This window comes from Betta splendens, chromosome 16 (assembly GCF_900634795.4).
Source record: "Betta splendens chromosome 16, fBetSpl5.4, whole genome shotgun sequence".
In the NCBI taxonomy this organism is placed as follows: Eukaryota; Metazoa; Chordata; class Actinopteri; order Anabantiformes; family Osphronemidae; genus Betta; species Betta splendens.
In genome coordinates, this window is record NC_040896.2 from 7,462,129 (window position 1) to 7,488,746 (window position 26,618).

At 52.1% G+C, this 26,618-nt stretch overlaps 2 protein-coding genes across 6 annotated transcripts in view; one reads left to right on the top strand and one right to left on the bottom strand.

Annotated features, from left to right (window-relative positions):
• pear1 (platelet endothelial aggregation receptor 1) overlaps positions 1-2,677 on the top strand; it is a 28,757-nt gene extending 26,080 nt beyond the window's left edge. For both annotated transcript variants that reach the window (XM_029128540.3, XM_055503143.1), the window contains exons 21-23: positions 219-281; positions 545-739; positions 1,373-2,677. In XM_029128540.3, the coding sequence (XP_028984373.1) occupies positions 219-281; positions 545-739; positions 1,373-1,518 (404 nt within the window). In that variant the 3' untranslated portion in view covers positions 1,519-2,677. The remainder of the gene's footprint in view (positions 1-218; positions 282-544; positions 740-1,372) is intronic.
• A 32-nt stretch (positions 2,678-2,709) lies between these two features.
• On the bottom strand, positions 2,710-26,618 carry lmna (lamin A). Of its 4 annotated transcripts, none has more exons than XM_029128542.3 (13): positions 26,408-26,618; positions 22,146-22,525; positions 8,302-8,458; positions 7,784-7,909; positions 7,148-7,318; positions 6,659-6,784; positions 6,361-6,581; positions 5,419-5,743; positions 5,235-5,342; positions 5,033-5,152; positions 4,896-4,955; positions 4,649-4,822; positions 2,710-4,571 (listed from the first exon to the last, which is right to left on the bottom strand). In XM_029128542.3, exons 2-13 carry the CDS (start codon positions 22,487-22,489, stop codon positions 4,536-4,538), a joined length of 1,968 nt encoding a protein of 655 aa, XP_028984375.1. In that variant the 5' UTR covers positions 22,490-22,525; positions 26,408-26,618; the 3' UTR covers positions 2,710-4,535. The 4 variants fall into 4 exon arrangements, with proteins under 4 accessions (XP_028984375.1, XP_055359120.1, XP_028984376.1 ...); XM_055503145.1 differs by lacking the exon at positions 26,408-26,618 and adding an exon at positions 24,096-24,118; XM_029128543.3 differs by lacking the exon at positions 26,408-26,618 and adding an exon at positions 23,536-23,815.

Here is a 26,618-nt window from a genome sequence, read left to right on the forward strand (position 1 = left end):
CGTTTATCGGCCGTTACATTTCCTTTGGATGCACAATCGTGTCCGTCACGTCTAATATGAGGCTATAAACAGGATTAGTGCGTCGTAAAAGTGGGAGGTACGACGCCGCGCTGGCGTTTGCTCACCTGGCATCGATTCTGCAGGTCTCCAAAGGAGCCGATGTGCTTTTGATTCGTTTGCCAGGAATTAAAATTAAGTTTGTGTTTTATTGCTTACAGGAGCGTTTGGAATTGACCGGCGCTACAGCTACAGCGCCAGCCTGGGAAAGTATTACAATAAAGGTACGATCGATTTCTCCTCGCTTATTCTATCACTCAGATTATTACTATGGAACTCAAAGCATCTGTGTGATCACAAGTCAGAGCTGTGATGGTTGAAGAAGCGCTGAGTCGGCGTTAACAATCGGACAAACACTGTGCATCAGTTGGTCAAATTCAACAAATCTGTGGGAACTGTGCAGGAAGGTCAAAGGTCACAGCTCCTGCACTTTGAATCTGCTGCTGTGTTGTGTCCTGTGCCCCACGCTTCTTCTTCTGTCTCGCAGAGCTGAAGGACGCGGTGGCCGTGAGCAGCAGCTCCCTGAACAGCGAGAATCCTTACGCCACCATCAAGGACCTGCCCGGCCTGCCCTTCTGCCCGCCGGAGAGCAGCTACATGGAGATGAAGGCGGCCGTGCCCCGAGAGCGAGCCTACACCGAGATCCGAGCGCCGCCGTTCCACGCGGCGACGCTACGCAGGGGTGAGACGTCCGTTTAACAAAGACAGAACCTGAGAACTGGGGGTGAACCACGAACCCATGCTCTCAGGACTGTGATGGGAAGGATGAACTTCCTCGAGCCACAGTTTGAATGAATGAACAACTATTTACATGGAAGTGAAGAAAAGGCAGAAAGGAAAAGGAAGCGCGAGAGGGAGGAAGCTCAGAGGGGTCCAGCTTCTAAATTTATGAAACAACAGTCAGACTAATAAATAACGCTGCAAACCAAAGTCACAGGAGCTTCAGATCTATGAAATAATGAAGATGTTAGTAAACGTTTTAAAATAGATGTTCATCAGTAACTTCCTGTGGTTAACGATGATGAAGTGTTACATAAGACGTGCAAACGTCCATGAACACAAATCCTGTATGAGTCCAGTGACTCCTGTCACACGGGGATCGTCTAAATCACCATATAACAGCTCTTATCAGCATTTAGTACCATTTCTAAGCTGAGTAGTAAATCATACAATAAAAGAAGCAGAGGTACAGCTCAGTGTGTGGACGTGCATGAAACAGCGAATATTTCAGCTCAAGAAGCAAGAATAAAAACCAGTTGTGTGTGGTTTAGGAGCTACTGCAGTGGCTCAGTGCTCATGTCTCGTTCCCCCTCAGAGCGTCAGAGCTCCCTGGGCCACGCGCCCCACGACGACCCCCAGAGCCACTACGACCTCCCAGTGAACAGCCACATCCCGGGACACTACGACCTGCCTCCGGTGCGCAGACCCCCGTCGCCGTCGCCCCGGAGAACCACCCAGTGACAGCAGAGCAGCCCGGAGCGCTGACACAGAGCGTGGACCACCCACAGAGCAGCGGCGAGGCGTCTGTCCTGCTGCAGACCCTCCCCTCCCCTCAACTCAACACTGCCCCCCTGTGGGCCGCACAGGTACTGCCTGTCACCCAGACAGAACCCACAGGCTGGACTGTGGTGACACCATCCGGGTTTCAGCCGCCGTAACATCCTGTGGGGGACACACTAGAAGCAGTAACAAGGGAAGGTTTACGTTTGGACTCATCTAAACAGGCTGTAGTTTAACTGCTCGTCTCCTCCTACTACTAATGATGAACGCGTGCAAATGGTGCCTTTCATCAGCAGATCAACTAAAGAAAATCAAATACAACATGCTTTATAACAGACACTATGAACTCATCACAACCTTCAAGAAGATTCTTCCATAGTTGTACTTTTTTTTTTTTTAAACACGGTTTGATCCCAAGGTTTGTTAATATTTCTGATATTGAAGTTTCAGGAAACTTGAGAGTAGACGTGGTTTCACCAAAGCACCACATGATTGTTTACCTCCTGGAAGCTGATTCAGGCAGCATCTGTCTCCACACGAGGCATTTACAGACTCACTTACGGCTGCTGGCAGATCAAATCATTGTAAATAGAGAAATATATTGTTAGTCTCAGTTGTGTACAAAGAGCACTATTTTAAGAGAGGATCACACATGCTGCCTGTTAATAGTTTAGAGAAAAGCAAAGTCAGCACAAGTTGTGTTTGTAATGGTTGATTTTCTGGGAAGCACAAACCAAACAAAGGAGCGTTATATTAATGAGGTGTCCTCAAGCGGCCACTGTGGTATTTGCATTTGAAAATAATGGGTAATTGAAATATAAAAGCCTAAAAGGCATGTTGTGAACAAACAAAGTAGATCATGTAAAACAATGACTGTTGTAGATTCGTTTGGTAAAACCATTAGTGGTGTGAGAAGAAGAAGGTTTTAATGATGTCATACGTTTAGAAACGCTTCAATGTGTCGATACTGAACCAAAACACAGAATGTACATTGTGCTTTAAATGCTGGAATTTTGTTCTGAGCTTCTTTTTTATTCTCTTCATATGGTCATGTATTTGTGAATGTAACCACAAGTCCAGTGTTGTGTATAAAATGTAAATAAACGCACTTCAACAGGTGGATGATTGTGTAAAGAAAGAAATCACATCAGCGACTGGAAAATAACTTTTACTCATCAAAAGAGGTCGTTTATTACAGAGCCTGAAAGCAGGGCTGTTCTGGAAAGCTCATGATGATTTGACACTAATCCCACTTCAATCTAATCAAATCATTGGATCATTAAAGCTTCACAGTGAGAAACCCCTTTTAGGCAACAGTCTAAACCTTTAAGGCTGACAAATGACTGGGAGGCCTCAAACAAGGGGCGAGTTCAGGACTTCAGAACAGGCCTTTCATGGGTTTTTCACCCATGGAGCATAATTATGTTTTTCCATCTTCATCAGACATTGAATACAAATGTGAAACAGCACCTTTTGGTGTTTTTTGAACAAAAACACAGTGTTAAAGTTTTCTCTGGTTTATTATCACTCCATGTCGTCCATAAAGCGCTGACCACTCCCTTCACATGATCGATAGCGAGACATCAGACCGTGTAAAAGAATTACATCACGTTCTTGTTTTATGTCTGTGTCTCTGAGGCCAAACACGACCACCTATGAAGCTTTAACATCGACATTTAATAAAGGCACTTTGGGGATCAGTGTCAAAACCAGATATAGGCACAAACTACAGGCAAAACAAAAAACAAGCCAAGAACAGCTATCAAGTATTTCCCATAAATGCTTTGATATGCTTTTTCACTGGAATATAAAGGATCTAAGCGAGCACACAGTACAAATCTACCTGCTGCGCATAATCAGCGAGGCCCTTAATAAAAGCGGAGCCAAACTCACAACGTATACAGTACAAACCCCACAATCTACTTAGCTCCCAAAATCATGCTTGGGGATTTACAAAGCTTAGAGGAAAGAAAAGAAGCTCTCATGACCAGTTTAAGAAGGAAGAGTGACAGTCACAAGACTGCGGTGGAGGCATGTGAGGAGCAACTCGCTTTCTGTCCTAAGGCACGATCCCTGCTCGTAGCACGTAAAGCTAATGTTACCAAAACAGCTCTCCAGTACAATACTGTTAGTTTGGTTGGTTGGTAGAGCTACTGCTCATATGGCACCCAACAGTTCTGTTCCTGATATGTCCAACCTAATCCTCATTGCCCTGCAGTAACATCATAACTGAGCATCTCATGAGGACACACTGGTTCATGTACATTCAACAGTTCCAGCAAAAATTCATTTCTTTTTTCAACAGACCTTTAAATAACAACTCCATTTCTCCAGGGCTGAGCTGTGAATATATGTTAATACCAAACTAGTCTTTTCTCTTTTTGCACCACAGCTGCCCGACACAGAAAACACGCTGCCACATGTTTGTTAGAGGCTAAGGTGACGACACCCGCCCAACACCCTGAGCTTTAGGTACTTTGGCTTTATCCGGACAAAAAACACTCAAAATAAACTACTGCAGTATAAAAATAGAACAATGCTGCTACAAACTGCAAAAGCAGCCACTACATCCAAGGAAGTAAACATCTGGCCTGTTTGATGGGACGCGACGTGATTAACGGCCCGGCCCGTGTGCGGCCCGGGAGACAGGGTTCGCTAGCTGTGCGTGTTGAGTGCTGACAGCCTGACGTGGATCGAAGCGCGAGCGCTGGTCAATGGAGCTCCGAGAGGAGGCGAGCGAGCAGACAAGCAGAACAAATGACAGAACAGCAGCACACGAACAAAGACGCACCAACACGTACGCGCTTCAGCGGCGGAGCAGGGAAATCCTGTGCCCGCTGCCGAAACCTTTGGGAAATATCACCTGCACATTCATCCAAATACAAAATGAGACAAGATCATATAAAAATAAAGGAAAAACAACCCAATGGTAGAAAACTATTCTCTTGTGTTGGCGACAGGAGGCGGCGCCGGGTCCGTTACATGACGGAGCAGTTCTCTGGTTTGGTGCGAGCCTGAAGGAGGAGAGACGCAAACCGTTAGCATAACTTCAGGCCAGATCTAAAGCGACCCGTCCAGCGCCGGCGAGTACCTGTCTGGGCCCGTTGGTGCCCATGAAGAAGGACTGGCCCACCAGGCCTTCGGGCAGAGAGCCGCTGCTGCCGATGCCCGAGCTGCGGTCCGACGGCTGCCCACACGAGTCGCAGATCACCCTGCGGCTGCGCAGGTTGTACTCGTTGTCTGCGCCGCTGGTGCTGTGAGCGCCCTGCAGGGGGCAACGCACGCGTTAGCCACAGTCAGCTCGGACGCATTCGGACCTGAGAGAAGGTGACTTTTACCATCTCGTCGTCTTCATCGTCCTGGAAGAGGGTGCGGGTCACTTTCCTCGCGGCCATTTCCTGTGGTGAACAGAAGGACACGCTGAGTGACGGCAGTCAGCAGCAGACGCACCTGTGTCAGACCTCGGGCGTCAGACCTCTCCGTTGGAGCTGAGGAGGGTGGTCTGCAGCAGGTCGCCGGTGCCCCAGGAGTTCTGGCTCTTCCACAGCAGGTCGGTGGGGGGGTTGTGGGCGGCACCACCAGACGCAGCCCAGATCTGCACAGGTCACAGGAGTTGATTAGACTAAAACAGGACGAGCTGCCGCGTCACATGTAACTACTGCATCCGTGTAACCCACGGTCACAGTGGCTCCAGCCTTCAAGACGAACTTCGGGGGGAACTTGTAGACGATCGGGGCCGCGCTGCCGCTTTGTCTCCTCAGCTGCCAGTTGCCCAGCGGTTGATCCTAAGGGGGTGAAAGGACAGTGACGACGGCTCAGCAGTTTGTGAACTGCGCCCAGTGAACAGACGGACGCCGTTACCTCGTCGGCCTTGTTGCTCAGGCGGATGAACTTCCCCTCCAGGTCCACCTCGTCCACCGTGACGCGGCCGCTGGCCGAGGCCACCTGGCTGATGCGGGCCTTGGTCACGGCGCTGCCCACCAGGCCGCAGCCCTCCCCGTCGGCCTCGTTGAGGCGCCGCTTCTTGGTGCTGGCGGCGCCGGACGAGTTGCGGCTGCTGGAGGCGGTGGCGGTGGCGGTGGCGGCGGCGGCGGAGTGGAGCACGCGGCCGCTGTGGCTGTGGCCCGAGCCAGAGATCCGGGTCACCGCCACCCTGGTGGGAGGAGGGCTGGGAGACAGACGCAGCCTGGACAGGAAGAGGAACAGGAACAGAGTCAGACTCAGAGTCAGAGTCAGGCTCAGAGTCTGAGCCCGGCTCAGAGTCAGGCTCAGAGTCTGAGCCCGGCTCAGAGTCAGGCTCAGAGTCTGAGCCCGGCTCAGAGTCAGGCTCAGAGTCTGAGCCCGGCTCAGAGTCAGGCTCAGAGTCTGAGCCCGGCTCAGAGTCAGGCTCAGAGTCTGAGTCAGGCTCAGAGTCAGGCTCAGAGTCTGAGCCCGGCTCAGAGTCAGGCTCAGAGTCTGAGCCCGGCTCAGAGTCAGGCTCAGAGTCTGAGCCCGGCTCAGAGTCTGAGCCCGGCTCAGAGTCAGGCTCAGAGTCTGAGCCCGGCTCAGAGTCAGGCTCAGAGTCTGAGCCCGGCTCAGAGTCAGGCTCAGAGTCTGAGCCCGGCTCAGAGTCAGGCTCAGAGTCTGAGCCCGGCTCAGAGTCAGGCTCAGAGTCTGAGCCCGGCTCAGAGTCAGGCTCAGAGTCTGAGCCCGGCTCAGAGTCAGGCTCAGAGTCTGAGCCCGGCTCAGAGTCAGGCTCAGAGTCTGAGCCCGGCTCAGACGCCCACACGCGGAGCACCGAAGCCACAGCCCACAAGCACTCACCTCTCCTCCTCTCCCTCCAGCAGCTTCCTGTACGCGCTGATCTCCATGTCCAGCGCCAGCTTGATGTCCAGCAGCTCCTGGTACTCATCCAGCTGCTGCTGCATCCGGGCTCGGATCTCGGCCATCTCCCGATCTTTATCCTCCAGCCGGCGCCTCATCAGGTCCCGCTCTCTGTTCAGAGTCTCCTCCAGGTCGCGGACCTTGGCCTCGCTGGTCGACAGCTGGTTGAGGGACACGCGCATGAGAGGCTGACGCTGGTCCTAACGATGGCTCCACCGGACAAAGCAGCCGGTCCTACCTGCTTCTGCAGCTGGCTGAGCTGAGCCGACACCGACTCCATGCGAACGCGCGTCTGCTGCAGCTCCTCGTGGGCGGCTCCCACCATGTGGCTGTTCCTGCTGGCCGACTGCCGCGCGTTCTCCAGCTGACGGACAGAGACGCTAGGGGTGAGGCGGCGGCACTCGCTCCCGCTCCAGAATAAGCCAGCTCAATTAGACAGAGGAGCTCTCCAAATAAAGGGTTTCCTCAGCGGGGCCAGAAAAAACACTGAACGCTTCAGCCACAGCTTCATCAACAGTTAAATGAATGATTAAAAACTGTTGTTTTGTTTATCTGCATCTCCTCATTAGAGTCCCACAGGACAGCGGTTTTTCCTATTAAGTTCATTTCCCTCCTGTGAGAGGATAAAAGCCAAGATACAAACTAGAGGAGGATTTTCAGGCGCTCAGACGCCGTCTAATGAGGACGTTCACCCACTCAGCGCCGCCCGCGCTGAAGCCCGTCCTACCTTGGAGTTGTAGGTCTTCTCCACCTCCTCCTTGTACAGGCGGACCTGCTCCTCGTGCTGGGCCCTCAGCTCGCCCAGCGCCTCGGCCAGCTTGCTCTCGAACTCCAGCTGGCGCCCGCTGTCGATCTCCACCATGCGGGACTCGTGCCGGCGCCTGGAGTCTCGCAGTTCCTGAAAACACCAGGAGAGAGGGAACGGAGGCCTTCAGATGCAGCCGCAGACGACAGGGAGGCCTTTATTGCTCTGCTGCAACGTTAAGAAAAGTCATTGGTATTGATTTTTGGTTTGTGTTATTAGCTGCTATAAACAAGTTGGACTTCACCATCGGTTGTAACCAAAGCCGATCGCATTGATTATCGGCAGCTGTGCTGTAATTACTTCCTCGTTATAAGGTTTTTCTAGGATTTGAACGTTGCGCCTTGAACCAAAATCCTAATATTTACATGTAACTTCTGAATATTCACACTATTAATTTCTGGCACTTGGTCTGCGAGAGTCAGAACTGAAGGGGAGAATGCAAAACCAACAGCGCAGGTAGTTGGAAGAGAATCAATATGCAGCGTGAAAGATGAGAAGGAAGACAGATGAGTTCGACAGCAGGATAAAAACAGAAGGGTTGAGGTGAAGAGCGCAAACCTCGCTGTGGATGTTCTTTTGGAACTCCAGCTCCTCCTTCAGGGTCTGCAAGCGGTTCTCTGCGTCCACTCTCCTCAGCATCTCATCCTGGAGCTGCTTCTTGGCATCGGCCAAGTTCCCTTCCAGCTGGGGGGGTGGGGGGGGGGGGGGGGGGGGGGGGGTGCAGAGAGAGAGACGGGTTGAGACATGATCAGACTCCAAACAGAAGTTCCCAGTTTGACCAGTGGGTGGAGCAAGGCCACAGCCCAGAGGCAGCAGCTGCAGAAGCCATTGATAAGACAAACAGTTGGTGGATGTAAACTTGTGTTTCACCACATCCCCATTCATCAGCTGCCTGCAGCGTTTACACACGGACGTCTCCTGGAGGCTGCCGTCACTTCAAACGTCATTTGTGCTGCATTTCAACCTGCTGATTGCTGTCTTGCAGCCATCAAAAGCCAGTTTGAAGCGATTGACAGAATGTTGACGCACACGGCGACAGGCTCCTGCTGCACAGCGAAGGAAGGGAGGGAGGGTACCTTGGCCAGCTGTGCCTTGAGATCCTTGACCTCCACCTCCAGGCTCCGCTTCTCCCCCAGGGCAGTGCTGAGAGCAGCATCTTTGGAGTTGAGCAGGGACTCCAGGTCTCTCAGTCGGGCCAGCGCCGCCTCCAGGTCCGACTCCTTCTTGGTGTTCCTGCACAGACACAAGGGGGCGGTGACTCTGCTGCTCAGCCACTGATTAATAATGTGACTGTACTGGCCTAAACTGGAACATGGTGAGCAGCGACAGGAGCTGTGGGTCGACAGGCTGCCTTTGTACGGCCAAATGGCTGCAGCAGTCGTCCACTGTTAAAGTGAGCTGAATCCACGGCAGCACAATAACGGGCTGTTCTCAGCCGCCTGCACTGAACAAGGGCCCATTAAGCTCAATCTCAAGGGAACCGGTGTTGAATCAGAGAGTTGACGTTTGCTCCCATGTGCTGGTGCATCTGTGCTCCAACCCTCCAGCAGCGCTGCACGAACCAATGGGAAGCTGGGAGCAGCCCATGGAAAACCGCACCCTCCCAGCAGCGGATGAAGACAGACGAGTGGAGAAAGGCGCCGTCAGCAGCGGTGCTGCTTCATGAGCAGCCTCGGAGGAAATGGCTTCCCATTATTCCATTTGGCCCTGTAGGCTCGCCTTGATTGTCACTAATAATGGCCATCTGCCGGCGGAGATGGCTTCCAGGCCGCTAACACAGAGCCCACAGTCCTCAGGTCACTGCCAGCTGGGTCTGGGGCCTCACGGGGCAAGTAAGAGTGCAGAGGCGACAACTGTGGCACGAACACACTCACAGCGAGATGAAGTCGCTCAAGATTATGTCAAAGCTGCAATTTATTGGTTTGATACTCCAATAAGGACAGAAAGGGCAAAATTAAAAAAGGCCAGATGCAACGTCCACACCAGGAAAGCATCAGGTCTGTCAGCGTGCACAAACAGCTCTATTCAGACTGTTTGGCTGATTCTGAGCTTCACTAAAGCTCAACAACAAGTATTCTACTGGAAATATTTCTGCAGGGTTAAATAAGTGTATTAGTTTAGTGAAAAGGAAAAAATGCTCATTTTAAGAGTCCTTGAAACAAAAATGAACAGATGTTGGGTCCAGATGTTCATACATTCTTGTATTTACAGCAATATATCCATTAGGTTGAAAAGGGTCTCAAAGGTTTTGCTCAAGGGCCAAAGGCAGGACGACTCCTGCATGAATGCAGGCCTTTTTTGTTGTGTACTGGTTTTACTTTAGTTCCAAACTGGGTCAAGGATGTGGCTCCTTGTGACCCAGGTCTGCAGGCGCACAAGTCCTTGAGGGTCCGGCTATAAATAAGCAGGCCATAAATATGGCACACACATACACACACACACACCACAACACACACACACACACCCACCACAACACACCTAACATTCCCCGAATTCTTGAACCTACAAAAGTGAGAAGCAGCAGCACCACAGTGGCCCCATGTGACCAAGAGGGGATGCGGTTGCTGCTTGACAGCATCTGTCGGGGCCCTGATGAAAACTCATCTCAGGGCAGCAGATCAGCTCATTAACAAAGTCTGGACATTTGATTACAAACTGAAACGAGTCTAATGACACAAAGACAGATATGTTCCTTCCACTAAACTCACTGAGAACTTGTGAAGTGTGGATTCATTAGTGGATCAGTGTAAACACCTTTCCACATTTGTTTACAACCAGACATCAACATTGTGGAGACTTTCATATTATTTCTAGGAAACATCTTGTCAGTGTGACTCTGCAGGAGGATTCTGGAGTGTGTAGGTGGCTGGTGTGATGTTCATTAGCGTTAATGGGCCCGGTGGATCAGCTCCAGCAGTGAATTAATGGAGAGAAGTGGATGCGATACGTCGACATGCTGCTCGAGCGTCCTGTCACACACAAGTATGATAGAACGGACGACATGGACTTTAACAACCTGATAAAAGAAAAAAAACACTTTAATTTAATGTAAAAGTCCTCGACTAAGAAACAAATCTGAATATTCAAATATACCGACATTGAGCTTGTTACAGGCATCAAACAGATCATAAGATCATAGAAAGCCAAGTTTATCATCAAAAATAAAAGATTTTAAAAAGTACAAGCTGAAACTTTAAACAACCGGTAGCTGACCTCTAAAATACTGTAGAAAAATAAAAGGCCCATCTTTGATCATGTTTAGGAGAAATATTATAGTGGTGAGTATGCAGCAGCAGCTTTTAAATGAGACGCAGGCCGGGCAGCACATAATGCAGCTGCTGAGATGAGGATTTTTCACTGTTTAAACCACGTTTGATTTCAAATATCAATTCAAAGTATGTCTCTCAAAAGCACAGCAGCTTTGTTGTAACACAAGAGGTTGTTGAATGAAATATCCGACGGCAGAACATTATTCTGGCTCTGAACGAAAGGGATTGATGTTAATGGGAAAAACAATATTTACAATTAGCCCAGTTCCTTTCAGGCCGTGAGGATCAGTGGCAAACCTCATAATGATCCCTGGCTCCAGCCGGAGAAACAGTGACAATACACACAACAGGACGCGTGTGTGGTTTTCAGAGCAGTCGCAGTGAATTGGTGCCTCACACTGAACGCGTCCGACCACCATGTAGGTTAAAAGCTAATGTATTTGTGTGACATGATACAACACATGCAGGCAGCCTGTTCCCATGCGGTGGATTATTTACACAGCGCAGCGCAGGGTGTGGGTGAAGGAGGCGTTTGCTTGGGACCGGTTTATACAATCCACTCAGAAGTGTGTGATTAAAAAGCTTCAGCATAAATATCCTACTTCTGGTTTACATTCTCTGCTCATGACGTGTCCAAGTCTCCTCTGATCAGGACACCAGGGCATCTATGCGCTTATTTATTCCTTTAACATTCAGAGAGTAAAATCTGATCTGGCAGCAAAGAGCCTTGTGCCAAATTTGCAGCGATTTTAAATACAAATAAAAAAAACAGGCAGAATAGTGGGAAATATGACCGTCTCGTCTCTTTGATTGTGCCCTTTTCCGCCCAGACACGAACGTCTGCTGCTTGAAAATAATAACTTCAGAGCTAAATGTTTAGAGCATCATTCCACCCACTTCACTTCAAGCTTTTTAAGGCATTTTGATACAGAGCAACCGGAGTAAATGACGCATTTTGAGGCACAGACACAAAATGGGAGCTATTGGATGGAGACGGGGGGACAAGAGGTAGAGGAGGAGACGCCGGTGGGGGAGTGTGAAATGGAAATGTGAAAGATTAAAAAAAAAAGAGAAAGAGGAGGAATAATGGACGGGAAATCTGAGGAGGAGGAGGAGGAATGTGTTGGCTGGGCTCCCAGCCCCGAGGATGACTCACAGCTATCTTTGTCCACCTCAGTAACGAGAAACGAACCCCGCCTCGCCCAGTGAAAGAGGGAAAAAAGCTCAGCCTCGCTGCGTATTGCTATGCCGTTGCCATAGCAACCGAGGCCTTGTCGTCAGGCCTGCTAGCATGCCATTTCCACCATGCTGTGGATGCAGAATAAAGAGCGAGCGTCTTTATGCTTTAAAAGGAGAGCAGCCTGTAAATTCTACTAGACGATAAGCGACTGCAGCCAAAAGAGGAATTCATGTGAACGTGGCAACACTGATGGTGAGTTTATGGAAACTCAAAACACCACTTTAAAACATATATTTAGCAAATTACAAACAGACTAAAAGAAGTCAGCTGGGCAAGTTCTGCATTCAGCGGTAGCTCTAACTCAGCATTTCTGATGGAGGTTCACAATCTGTGTCTAAACATGCTTCACGGCTACTTTACCTACTTTACCAGTGAACACACTGTTTGTCCTCTACAGAAAAAAACAGCAGCAACGTGTTACACTAATTTACAAACCAAATCGGTTCTCGACACTGGATGCGAACGTATTCCAGTCTGCGCCGGCCAGGATCAGACAGAGCCTCACGTTTCTGGGTTTCTGTGGTTTCACTGGCTCTGCCTCCGTCGTTGTTCTGTTCCTTCACTGGAGGTGAAGGATTTTTAACACTCACCATTATAAATAATTCAGTCAAAGCAGGTTTATACCAATGATGTTCTGACAAATCCAAAATGAGTAAAGTGATTCCTGGTTATTGTTTTAAATATAATAATAGTCACCCACATTTCACTGAGGGCGTGGTGAAAACATAAAGTCACCTAATGACATCTAGTTCTGGCAGCTGCATCAAAAAAAAAAACAAAATCACCCCCAAGACACAGAGATGCCTTCATGCAACAGACCCGTGGGAGCTGCTCACTGCAGCCCTGCAGCTCTGCACATGGACACATGTGTTGGGCCTGTGGACCTCACACGAGGTTTTCACTGCCTGCGTGAGCGACTCTTTGTGGAGCTGCTGCAATTGACCCACAATTAATCATCTACACTTCATTTCCTGTGGAAGCACCCAGATAATTCCTCTGACATGCAGGACAAATGATTATTCTATACAGTACGTTCCTACATAAACAGACGCACCCCCGTCTGGCCAACATGTCAGTGCTGGTGTGGGTGGAGTTCCCCCATGACTCACCGCTCCAAGCAGCGCCGCGAACAGGGCTCTCCCATAATCCCTATAGATTTTCTGAAATGTTCCTTTCTCCAATTATAGCTCAGCTTTCCTTTTTCCATCCTCACTACGTCCAATTTAGCTGCTCACAAAGCAGCTTTATGTGGAGAACAGAGGAGGGAAAAGGTGACCAAGTGGAAGGTTGTTAGGAAATTAACCTCAAAATAGAAACGGCCTCAGGAAATCATGCCAGTGGAGTTTAACGCTAATAATAATTCTATTATCAGCAACACATCAGCGACTAAATTAGACTGAGGATTTAGCACAAAAACATCTGGTTATGTATGAATTAAACTGTGACTACGTGATGAGAATGGAGAATCCTTCGCGTAGCAGAAAGGAAGAAATGCTACGTAAAAATGTCAAAATGTCTGCAACAGTGGTTTTGGGTCCGTTTTCTAGTCTCCATGTAAATATATTTCATATAAAAAATAAATACCCCACATGTTACATGCGCAGGGATGGGAATCAACTGTGTTGTGAAACTCTCAAAAATAATACGCAGTCACAGTGAGATACAAGACGGCACATGACAGTCTGTCGCGTCTGCGCTCAGACGGCTGTGAGACATCACCGCTCAAAACGGGAACAGAGACGCTGCGTTTCTGGTCTCAGCAGAGGAAGTGTCGCCCGTAGAGGATTTGACCAGACGACCACGGAGGGAACCAGAGGGTTCTGATCAGACGACCACGGAGGGAACCAGAGGGTTCTGAACGGACGACAACAGAGGGAACCAGAGGGTTCTGATCAGACGACCACGGAGGGAACCAGAGGGTTCTGATCAGACGACCACGGAGGGAACCAGAGGGTTCTGATCAGACGACAACAGAGGGAACCAGAGGGTTCTGAACGGACGACAACAGAGGAAACCAGAGGGTTCTGATCACGCGACCTCAGAGGGAACCAGAGGGTTCTGATCAGACGACAACAGAGGGAACCAGAGGGTTCTGAACGGACGACAACAGAGGGAACCAGAGGGTTCTGAACGGACGACAACAGAGGGAACCAGAGGGTTCTGATCAGACGACCACGGAGGGAACCAGAGGGTTCTGATCAGACGACAACAGAGGGAACCAGAGGGTTCTGATCAGACGACAACAGAGGGAACCAGAGGGTTCTGATCACGCGACCACGGAGGGAACCAGAGGGTTCTGATCGGACGACCACGGAGGGAACCAGAGGGTTCTGATCAAACGACAACAGAGGGAACCAGAGGGTTCTGATCGGACGACAACAGAGGGAACCAGAGGGTTCTGATCACGCGACCTCAGAGGGAACCAGAGGGTTCTGATCACGCGACCTCAGAGGGAACCAGAGGGTTCTGATCGGACGACAACAGAGGGAACCAGAGGGTTCTGATCAGACGACAACAGAGGGAACCAGAGGGTTCTGATCACGCGACCACGGAGGGAACCAGAGGGTTCTGATCAGACGACAACAGAGGGAACCAGAGGGTTCTGATCAGACGACAACAGAGGGAACCAGAGGGTTCTGATCACGCGACCTCAGAGGGAACCAGAGGGTTCTGATCAGACGACAACAGAGGGAACCAGAGGGTTCTGATCAGACGACAACAGAGGGAACCAGAGGGTTCTGATCACGCGACCACGGAGGGAACCAGAGGGTTCTGATCGGACGACCACGGAGGGAACCAGAGGGTTCTGATCAGACGACAACAGAGGGAACCAGAGGGTTCTGATCACGCGACCACGGAGGGAACCAGAGGGTTCTGATCGGACGACAACGGAGGGAACCAGAGGGTTCTGATCACGCGACCACGGAGGGAACCAGAGGGTTCTGATCACGCGACCTCAGAGGGAACCAGAGGGTTCTGATCAGACGACCACGGAGGGAACCAGAGGGTTCTGAACGGACGACAACAGAGGGAACCAGAGGGTTCTGATCGGACGACAACAGAGGGAACCAGAGGGTTCTGATCACGCGACCACGGAGGGAACCAGAGGGTTCTGATCACGCGACCTCAGAGGGAACCAGAGGGTTCTGATCAGACGACAACAGAGGGAACCAGAGGGTTCTGATCAGACGACCACGGAGGGAACCAGAGGGTTCTGATCAGACGACAACAGAGGGAACCAGAGGGTTCTGATCGGACGACAACGGAGGGAACCAGAGGGTTCTGATCGGACGACAACAGAGGGAACCAGAGGGTTCTGAACGGACGACAACAGAGGAAACCAGAGGGTTCTGATCAGACGACAACAGAGGGAACCAGAGGGTTCTGAACGGACGACAACAGAGGGAACCAGAGGGTTCTGAACGGACGACAACAGAGGGAACCAGAGGGTTCTGATCAGACGACCACGGAGGGAACCAGAGGGTTCTGATCAGACGACAACAGAGGGAACCAGAGGGTTCTGATCAGACGACCACGGAGGGAACCAGAGGGTTCTGATCACGCGACCACGGAGGGAACCAGAGGGTTCTGATCGGACGACCACGGAGGGAACCAGAGGGTTCTGATCAGACGACAACAGAGGGAACCAGAGGGTTCTGATCGGACGACAACAGAGGGAACCAGAGGGTTCTGATCACGCGACCACGAAGGGAACCAGAGGGTTCTGATCAGACGACAACAGAGGAAACCAGAGGGTTCTGATCGGACGACAACGGAGGGAACCAGAGGGTTCTGATCGGACGACAACAGAGGGAACCAGAGGGTTCTGAACGGACGACAACAGAGGAAACCAGAGGGTTCTGATCAGACGACAACAGAGGGAACCAGAGGGTTCTGAACGGACGACAACAGAGGGAACCAGAGGGTTCTGAACGGACGACAACAGAGGGAACCAGAGGGTTCTGATCAGACGACCACGGAGGGAACCAGAGGGTTCTGATCAGACGACAACAGAGGGAACCAGAGGGTTCTGATCAGACGACAACAGAGGGAACCAGAGGGTTCTGATCACGCGACCACGGAGGGAACCAGAGGGTTCTGATCGGACGACCACGGAGGGAACCAGAGGGTTCTGATCAGACGACAACAGAGGGAACCAGAGGGTTCTGATCGGACGACAACAGAGGGAACCAGAGGGTTCTGATCACGCGACCACGAAGGGAACCAGAGGGTTCTGATCAGACGACAACAGAGGAAACCAGAGGGTTCTGATCACGCGACCACGAAGGGAACCAGAGGGTTCTGAACGGACGACAACAGAGGGAACCAGAGGGTTCTGATCAGACGACCACGGAGGGAACCAGAGGGTTCTGATCGGACGACAACAGAGGGAACCAGAGGGTTCTGATCAGACGACCACGGAGGGAACCAGAGGGTTCTGATCACGCGACCTCAGAGGGAACCAGAGGGTTCTGATCAGACGACCACGGAGGGAACCAGAGGGTTCTGATCAGACGACAACAGAGGGAACCAGAGGGTTCTGATCAGACGACCACGGAGGGAACCAGAGGGTTCTGAACGGACGACAACAGAGGGAACCAGAGGGTTCTGAACGGACGACAACAGAGGGAACCAGAGGGTTCTGATCAGACGACCACGGAGGGAACCAGAGGGTTCTGATCACGCGACCACGAAGGGAACCAGAGGGTTCTGAACGGACGACAACAGAGGGAACCAGAGGGTTCTGATCAGACGACAACAGAGGGAACCAGAGGGTTCTGATCAGACGACAACAGAGGGAACCAGAGGGTTCTGATCAGACGACCACGGAGGGAACCAGAGGGTTCTGATCAGACGACAACAGAGGAAACCAGAGGGTTCTGATCACGCGACCACGGAGGGAACCAGAGGGTTCTGATCACGCGACCACGGAGGGAACCAGAGTATTCTGATCAGACGACAACAGAGGGAACCAGAGGGTTCTGATCAGACGACCACGGAGGGAACCAGAGGGTTCTGATCAGACGACCACGGAGGGAACCAGAGGGTTCTGATCAGACGACCACGGAGGGAACCAGAGGGTTCTGAACGGACGACAACAGAGGGAACCAGAGGGTTCTGATCAGACGACAACAGAGGAAACCAGAGGGTTCTGATCACGCGACCACGAAGGGAACCAGAGGGTTCTGAACGGACAACAACAGAGGGAACCAGAGGGTTCTGATCAGACGACCACGGAGGGAACCAGAGGGTTCTGATCGGACGACAACAGAGGGAACCAGAGGGTTCTGATCAGACGACCATGGAGGGAACCAGAGGGTTCTGATCACGCGACCTCAGAGGGAACCAGAGGGTTCTGATCAGACGACCACGGAGGGAACCAGAGGGTTCTGATCAGACGACAACAGAGGGAACCAGAGGGTTCTGATCGGACGACAACAGAGGGAACCAGAGGGTTCTGATCAGACGACAACAGAGGAAACCAGAGGGTTCTGATCACGCGACCACGAAGGGAACCAGAGGGTTCTGAACGGACGACAACAGAGGGAACCAGAGGGTTCTGATCAGACGACCACGGAGGGAACCAGAGGGTTGTGATCGGACGACAACAGAGGGAACCAGAGGGTTCTGATCAGACGACCATGGAGGGAACCAGAGGGTTCTGATCACGCGACCTCAGAGGGAACCAGAGGGTTCTGAACGGACGACAACAGAGGGAACCAGAGGGTTCTGATCGGACCACAACAGAGGGAACCAGAGGGTTCTGATCAGACGACAACGGAGAGAACCAGAGGGTTCTGATCAGATGACCACGGAGGGAACCAGAGGGTTCTGATCAGACGACCACGGAGGGAACCAGAGGGTTCTGATCACGCGACCACGGAGGGAACCAGAGGGTTCTGAACGGACGACAACAGAGGGAACCAGAGGGTTCTGATCAGACGACAACAGAGGGAACCAGAGGGTTCTGAACGGACGACAACAGAGGGAACCAGAAGGTTCTGAACGGACGACAACAGAGGGAACCAGAGGGTTCTGATCGGACGACAACGGAGGGAACCAGAGGGTTCTGATCGGACGACAACGGAGGGAACCAGAGGGTTCTGATCGGACGACAACAGAGGGAACCAGAGGGTTCTGAATGGACGACAACGGAGGGAACCAGAGGGTTCTGAATGGACGACAACGGAGGGAACCAGAGGGTTCTGATCAGACGACAACAGAGGGAACCAGAGGGTTCTGATCACGCGACCTCAGAGGGAACCAGAGGGTTCTGATCGGACGACCTCGGAGGGAACCAGAGGGTTCCACCGCCCCACAGGAAGCCGTGAATGAAGACCCCCCACCGGCTGCCAGCGCATGTGCTCACAGCAAAGGGCATGAGACGGGCCTCGCTCCGCCCTGCGTGATTGGCTGCTGATTCATTCCAGTGAGTCACACGCCGCTTTCTGCTCTGTTTGCTTATGAACCACATTTCGCCGGAGCTGAATTCGATTATCTTTGCTGATTAGAGTCAGAACCTAGAACAAAGACGGCCACTCTGCACATTCACCTGATAACAGGACGGAGTCAAGGGAGCAAAAGGACCCGTGACTGTGGAACAAAGATAAGGGCCTCCATACAGTACAGCAGGAGCTTAGCTTCATGCTCATCACCTGAAATCTGCATCAAACCAGACAAACAAAGGACAACACGCAGAAAAGAAACACAAATCATTTGTTGGCAATGAAACCTGGCGAAACCTGCCGCCGTTGAGGAGAACACGCCGCATTCCTCCATTACTGGTTCAACTGCAGCGCCTCATCAGCTACAGCGCATCTCTGCCAGCGAGCAGCGCGTCTGCTGCTACTTCTCACTCTAGGAACGAGTTGTGGAGAGGACACAGACGCCACTGAGCACTGAGGACCTCTGCATGTTCAGTGCAGCGCAGGGGACTCGCGTTCCCTTGAGCGAAACCAAAGCCATGTGCCGTTTGAGGCGGTGAATCCTGCTCCGCATTATTCAGCTCCTGCTCGCCAGCGGGGGGGGGGGGGGGGGGGGGGGTTGGCGCTGGGAGCGGTCCCAAGCTGTGGTCGAGGGACCGTCCCCATGACTGGGTGCTGTCACGCGAAGCTGCAGCCCAGTGGCACCGGAGAAACGCGCTGGGGGCGCAGAGCAGACAGAACCCAGCCTGTTCAAACAGCGCCCGGAGCTTTCCTGCGATTGTCTCAGCGCTGGCACTGCGTTCTGCTCTGTGGCAAACCCCACCCATCTGGCAGGCAGCGAAAATACTTTTAGGAATAGCTGCTGAGCCAGAAGAGGCCGAGTGGGAGAGCGGGGCGAGAAAGTGAAACTATTGAGATGCACAGAAATAAAAATATAAAACCAAGTAAAAGGAAAAGTGGAAAAAGATGGTATTTGTTGGGAATCAGCATCAAAGGGAGCTCAGAAGACCACAGGATGAAGAACTACATCAAGATGTAGTAACTTCGCTCCTAATCAAATTTCCTCTGAGCTCCAGTTAATGCAGACCATCTGAGACGGAGCTGTGCCTCAAACCCAGCGCCCCGATCATACAGACAAACTGCCCCAAACATCAACACCAGTCTGATCGCTTCCATAACTAACAGAAGGAAAAGGCTGAGTTTGGGTCCTACGTCCGACGAGAGCGGCCTGTGTGGAAAAATAAAGCGAGCGAGGACGAAGGAGGAGGAGGAGGAGGACCCACCAGCTTAAAGCCATTTGCTGGTGACTCATCGAGGCCCTCAAGGCTCAATGGAAACTCCACATCTCTCAACCGCTGCACAGAACAAAGTTCTGGCCCGTCCAACTCTCATTACCAGCGCACCAATAAAGCATAGATGGCTCCACACAACAGGCACCCAGCGCTTTTACTGCCACATCTGTTTCCCATCCGAGACTATTGTGTTACGGCGCTCAGAACAAGCAGTCACTGCACCAGGCTCTGCTCACGGCGTCCACAGGATCCAGAACCGAGCGTTTGGTCAAAGCAAAGCTGCAGTGAACCAACGAGCCACCTTCACTACACAACCAGTTTCCATCCAACCACTTTGCATAAGGCCGCAGTTCTTATTAAATCCAAATCCAATACTTAAACGTAAATAATTCATAATGTTCAGAACTGAGTTCTAAATAAGGCTCTGTTTTACTTTTTTAACGCTGACCTTCTTTTTAAGTACCTATTTACCGCTGGATGACTCAGTGAGAGACCATTGTCTGATGTCACCTAATACAAGCTGAGATCATCGTGAGAGAACGTGGGCTTTTCCCCGAGGAGCCACGCGATCGAACAGCAGATGAAGGAGCCTCAGCGGCTCCATGAGTTCTGCTGGAGCTGACGGTCTCTGGCCTCGGAGCAGAGCTCACGATGCTGAGCTTGGATTCAGTCCAGGACATGCTGATGCTGTCTTACTCAAGGTAACGGCAGGTTACAAGCATGAAAGGAAGAGGTTGAAGCTGTGAATGCTGCAGCTCCAGCGTCTGAGGTCTGAACGCCGACGGAGCTGCTTCCTGCTCAGTGTGGACTCACTCGTCCTGTTCATCCATATCATGGTTCTATAATAGCGCGGAAGGAAACCGAGGTTCCTACACGTGCTTAGAATTCCCCAGGTTAAACATAGAAGCTGTGACTAACATTAGACCACTAGTCATGACGCGCTCCGGCGCCACAGACTCCCCCCACTTCTCCTTTTGCATCACAGCGGTCCAGACTAAATGCTGGCGTCTGTTTATCTCGTACGCGTTGCTAAGTGCGTCACGTCACGTTGTTTGATGCTAAATGACGGAGCGTCTCATTGTAGCTTAGACACAGAACAACAGAAGCTGCTGTCGTCCGGGAGACCGGAGGTTTGCATCCACGTAAACAAACCGCCACAGAATGAAATCAATGCTCTGGAAACGTCGAGCTCAGCTTCACACATCAGTCCGTTCTCACAACGTGAAGCTCCAAACAGGACTCTGGGCTGTTGCCTGCAGCTGCACCAGGACGTGTTCTGCCACGTTCCGTCTGTCTCGTGTTTATGCAAACACAGAACCAACAGAAAGCGTCTGAGCGCTTCTTTTATCTGGGCCACACCCTGAGCCGCACCCTGCGGCCGGGTTCTGCCGCTCCGCTTCATATCTGACGGCAGCCTCCGTGCACCAGTCAAAGAGCGCTGCAGGAAAAACGACACCGACCCAGCGGCTCGAATGGGCCTCAGGCTCTGAATACAAAGGGGTGTGACGGCCTTTGGGTTAATACGTGTTTCCACAGTCAACTGTATTCAACAGAAGGCTCCACCTGCTATTTGTGCTCTCAAACGTGGGAGAAAAAACGAGGACCTAAATAAAATGTCAACACGGTGACAGAAGGCAGTTGGAGGGTTTGTTGTGCCATCACTAGTTACCGCTGGCACCTGAAGGCAACGCGGCCTGTCACGTTCTATTTATAAGCCCGACGTCCCGTTATAGCGAGTGCACAGTCAGCCCATTCCACAGGCCATGAAAAACCTCTGAGTCACGCTGCCGAGATGCTGCTCCCAGAGCTCCGTGGCAACGGAACAGCAAACAGGCCGCGGCGGGCCGGGCCGGGCCGGGCCGGGCCTCCCTCCCTCCCATGGCCCACGCGGAGCCGCTTCCTTCCCTTTGCAGGCCAGAAGTGGAGGTACTACTAGTTACTACAAGCACAGCAGCGTGGGGACGTCTGGGCGCTTTAACGCCTCCCATCCAGAGAGCTCAACAACAAAGGCCTTCGTCCTCGCCCTCCGACACCACGTGGACGTATACAGATCACAGTGGAAGAGTTCTTTCCACACGTGAGGACCATTGAATTCACATACATGACTCAGCGTTTCTACCGTTCTGCTGCTCATCTGTTGGGTTTTACTTTCTGACCCCGTAACACCAGGCGCTCACACATTCCTGAGACGGAGGTCGACCTGCAGACACTCGCGTCACTCATGGGGCTGACTCAGGGTGAGGACCATGCAGGAGGCGGCAGAAACAGGAGCCTCTCCACCTCCTCACAATCACCAGCACACGTCGCGGCCACCAACACGTTACTAGTGTTTACGGGTGAAGCGTTTAACGCGCAGTGTCTCGCAGCGGAGCCGGGCCCGTGATGACTGACAGGCCGTCATCACCCCCATCGGAGCAGTGTGAAGGTGGAGCTCATGCCTGGAGGTGTGTCAGCCCACATTCCGCCTTCAGGTGAAATAACTACAGTGTTAAGTGACGACTCATTGGCGAAGCATGAGGGACGTCGCCGGCACTAATGACAGGTAATGGACGCATTCCTGCTAAAAACCCAAGCACAGGTGTGACTGGAGGGTTCGCATAAACATCCAGCTGTCTTTTGACGACTGCCCTGAGAGGCTTGTATTGAAGTGACTGAAGCCCCGCCCCCTCCCCAGGCCCCGCCCCCTCCCCTCACCTGGCTTTGAGCTCCTTGTGCTCCTCCCTGATCTTGCCCAGCTCCAGCTGCAGCCGCGCCCGCTCCCTCGCCACCTCGTCCAGGGTCTTGCGTGCGTCGGCCAGCTCCGTCTCGTAGGCCGCCTTGATGCCGGACAGGTCGCGGCTGACCACGGACTCCGACTCGGAGATGCGCAGCCGCAGGCCGGCGTTCTCCATCTCCAGGGAGCGCACCTTGTCGATGTAGACGGCCAGCCGGTCGTTGAGGTTGCACAGCTCCTCCTTCTCCTGCAGCCTGGTGATGCGGGCCGGGGACACGGAGGCGTTGGGGCCTCGGCTGGAGCGTTTCTGACTCGGGGTTTCCATGGCGATGATGGCTCAGCAAACGGGATGAGTGAGTGGCTGCGGGGGAGGAAGGTGAGGAAAGGCGTCATTAGGACAACTACGGTTCCTACAGTGTGTTTCACAAAGCTGCACAGAGTTTACTGTGAGGAAACGCTCCAGTGTTGCGTAACCCTAATCCCAGTCTGGGCGGCCGCCTCCGGGCCGGGTCTGCTACAAATCCTTTAATAGTCATCTTTGAGTACTTTAGTTTGGATGCCATTATATTCTGCCACTGTGAGACAAACGCCTTCCCATCGCCTCCTTCTCACTGTAGTGGAGCTCAGTCAGCAGTAAACACGGCTCCCAGCCCCCACCTTCAGCTCCGCCCGTCCATTACACTGCTCCTAATGCTTCTCCTGCTGCAGCCGGGACATAAAAGAGGGCCAGTCTGCAGCAAAACCAAAGTTCATTTACACTCAGGCTCAGTGGAGCGGCGCGTTCTCCCGTGGTCCCCTGAACTGATCGTCCCAACAGCGAGAATGAGGAAACGGTTTAGACCTGATTGATTTCTATTTCTCTTCTGCATCAGCAGCTCTTAAACGCGTCCGCGCTGCCGTTAGCAGCTTCAACTGGATTAACATGTTTGACTTTAGGAGTGCTTCATTCCACCGCTCCACTCAAACCCCCCCGTACCCCCCCGGCGGCGGGAGGACGCACCAAACTTCACCATCACCACAGAGTGCAGACGAGGACACGCGCGTGCGGGTGGGAGACACATGCAGCCACATGATCCGCGCACACACACGCCCACACGACCGGCCGGGCGCTCGCGAGGGCTCTGGGACAACTTGGAATAAATGAAGGGTCCATTTAAACCCCCAAACTGAGCTGAGCGCGATCAGGTGGCGTCCGATGCCCCACTTCACAGCAACACGGGGCACTAAGAGGAGCTTTCACGGCGCCGCCTGCCAACATGGAAACGGCTCCGAGCTGAATTAGTTAAACAAGCACATTCCTTGAACAACAGCAGCTCCGTCTGAAATCCCACAGGGCGGGAGACAGGAATGTGAGGAAACCACGAGCCTTACCTCGACTGCAGCCTGCTGCAGAGCCCGGCGCCGAGCGTACCGGACCTTCTAGAAGTTTATCTGCCGGTGTGTGTGTGTGTGTGAGTGTGTGAGTGTGTGTGAGTGCGCCGTACCCCGGAGGAGAAGAGGATCCAATGAATAATGCAGCCTTGCTCTCTGTGGTGGGTGTGTGCGCCTTTGGCTCGTGCCCTGAACTGCTTCCCTAGCTGTCGCTCAGTGCACATGTACCTACTGCTGAAGAGCGAGCGAGAGGGCGGGAGCAGAGAGAGAGGGAGGAGACAGGCCAGACAGGCGGAGTGTGTGTGTGTGTGTGTGTGTGTGTGTGTGTGTGTGTGTGTGTGTGAGAGAGCAGCTGCTGGCCTGCATCTTTCCCGTCACTGGGCCCTCGCAGACAGCCTGTGGTCTGTGAGCTTCCAGGGGGAGCGTCGCCTCCTCGCAGGTTTCACCTTTATGTTGCTAGCAAGGAAGTCCACTGACAATTATGAAAAAAAGGAACCAACACAAAAGCACCACCCAGCAAAGGCATCACGCGAGACACAAGCACAACAACGCTTCATCACCTCGGAGCGACGCTCCCGTCGTCCATGGCGACAACAGGACAGATCCACAAACGCCGGTGATGGACGGACGGATTCCCACGAGCCCAGAGGTCTGACAATCAGGCTCCCGCTGAATCTGCTCTTATATTAACTTCCATGGGGTGGAGTTAATGGAACCACAGGTCCAATCAAGTCGTGGAGACGTGTGTGTGTGCGTCTTCTCCGCATGGAAACCAAGGTTCCATTATGAGCATGTGGGTAAACAGGGGCAGCGGCTCTGGGCAGAGGGCAGGAGCAGCGGGAAGGGAGGATCCTGCTGGAGAGGAGTCAGTGAGTCACACGCTCCCTCAGCAAAGGGCTCCTTCCAGGGCCGACCGCTCCCTCCACCTCCTCCTCTGCTCCTTTCTCCTGCTGCTCCTTTCTCCTGCTGCTCCTTCTTCCAGGACCGACCGCTCCTTCTACCTCCTCCTCCTCCTCCTCTTTCTAGCCACTTATCTCTCCCTCCACCTCCTCCTTCCTCTGCTCCTTTCTCCTGCTGCTCCTCCTTCCAGCACCTACCGCTCCTTCTACCTCCTCCCTCCAGCCCCCTCCCCCTCCTCTCAGCCACCTACTGCTTCTCCTACTTGATCTCCCTGTTGAGTGTTAACAGCCTCTGTGTTTCTGTGGATCTTCGTCAGAAGCAGGAATCGTTGGCAAACAGCCCGATCGTGTCTCTTAGACAAGATTTCCAGTGAAGCTTCTTTCCTTTTCTTGTGTGTGCGTGTGTTCAAGCTGTAAAGAAATGTCTGCAAATATGCCACCATTTCCAAACAACAATGTTTGGTTCTCACGCCACCATCAGAGCCAAGCGGCATCCTTTTATTCATATTTCACTGAACAAATCCGCAAACGTGGTCTCGTTTAAACTATTTCAATTTCTCTACTCTTCATGTGAAGACAGCAAATGCACTATTTACACCTCAACATATTTTGGCCATAAGCGGCAGAGAGGCCTCGTTAACAGACGAGGATAAACAGATGAGAATAATAAATGTTTGCAAATAAGGATTATCTTCATTCAGAATTTGTTATCAGAAAATCTCAGTTCCCACGAACAGGAGGTGACATTTCAAGCCGTGCACAAACAAACACAACCAGTTGGAAACGAAAATAAAAGTGGCAACTTGGGAATCATTGCAGAACTTGAGCTGCAACATAACGAAAAATTCCAGCCATGTTATCAACATCTTCATGGGGTGAAGGTCGTCATCAGTCCACACAGACACACACTGACAACCGCTCACAGCAGTCCACTTCCTCCTGCAGATTAACCCTTATATCTTGTGTGCACAGAGGAAATAATAACTCGTTTGCTTATTGACCACTTAACTTTCTCACAGCTTTCTCGTACCAAACCACCTGATTCAGTTGCTTGGCCGCCTGTGGACTAGTCCTGTGTACCACAGCAGCAGCTGCACTGTCCATGTGAAGCACACTCTTTTCTCCACCGCTCAGCGAGCCATCATTCACACATGTTAATCATTAAAAACTGCCTCCATTACTCACTTCAATAAATATGAGCCTGGTGCAGGTCTGACAGCCTTTGTCTCATCAGGAAATTATCTCTCCAAATGATAATAAAGTCATTTTATGGCGTCCTAAAGGATGGAAACTCCTTATCTTTTCTGAAAGGCTGCTCTTTTCTGGGCGCGTCGGGCAGATTAGAAACATGGCAGACAGACAATCAGAAGCTTGAAGTTTGTTTGAGGAAGCTGTTCCCCCGGGGGGGAATAGAGGAAACTGTCGATGGGACGAGCTGTGACATCCCATTTCTGTTGTGTTCCCTTCTGTTTGTGGCGCACAAACCAGCTCTCCTGTGTTCATCCGCACTGTGGCTGAGACCACCTATGAGAAGAGATCAGCTGTAGCCAGTGTCTTTTATTACCACTAGAAATAAATGTAGGGAAAAACAACTGCCTAATTCCTGTGCATGACACAAAGGCATCACGCCCTCACACACCTCTGAAGCAAATACGTGTGTTGTGACAGGCAGCTGGGTCCACGCGCCTGTCGGCCCTGTTGGACGTCCTCGTCGCTGACGGCGCAGTGCGTCACCCTGCGCCTCTCTAGCGCCCCCTGTCGGCCCGCGGCCCGTCTGCGCAGTCCAGTCATTCACAAGCAGCACCGGGACAGACAGGAAGCGCCACCCATTGGCTGACAGGCTCAATGAAAACTTTGTGGGCGATTTCTTTGAACGTGACTCTCAGAGTTCAGCAGCTGGTGCTTCGCGCCTACTTTTAAACGCCAGACACCAAAGACAAATATAGGGATCAGCTTAAAACGGCGGCATTTACCTTGAGCAGTCAGCGCGTCTGACCTGAAGGAATGAAAGAAAGACGCGTCTGCGCCGTCGCTGAACGCACGTCTCCCCTTTCCGCACTCACCGCTGACCTTTCCAAATGTCGACCGTCCGGTTTTTCATCACACCATCTACTCGTTCGGTTTCCTTTGAACGTCTCAATCAGAGCAACGCGCGCGGAGCCGATTCGAGCCGAGCGAGCGAGC

Coding starts and splice junctions, on each gene's coding strand:
- lmna (XM_029128542.3), bottom strand. CDS start 22,489: ATGGAAACCCCGAGTCAGAAACGCTCCAGCCGAGGCCCCAACGCCTCC. Junction 7,910..8,301: donor TCAAGGCACAGCTGGCCAAG/GTACCCTCCCTC, acceptor CCACCCCCCCAG/CTGGAAGGGAACTTGGCCGA. Junction 6,785..7,147: donor AGAAGACCTACAACTCCAAG/GTAGGACGGGCT, acceptor TCTGTCCGTCAG/CTGGAGAACGCGCGGCAGTC.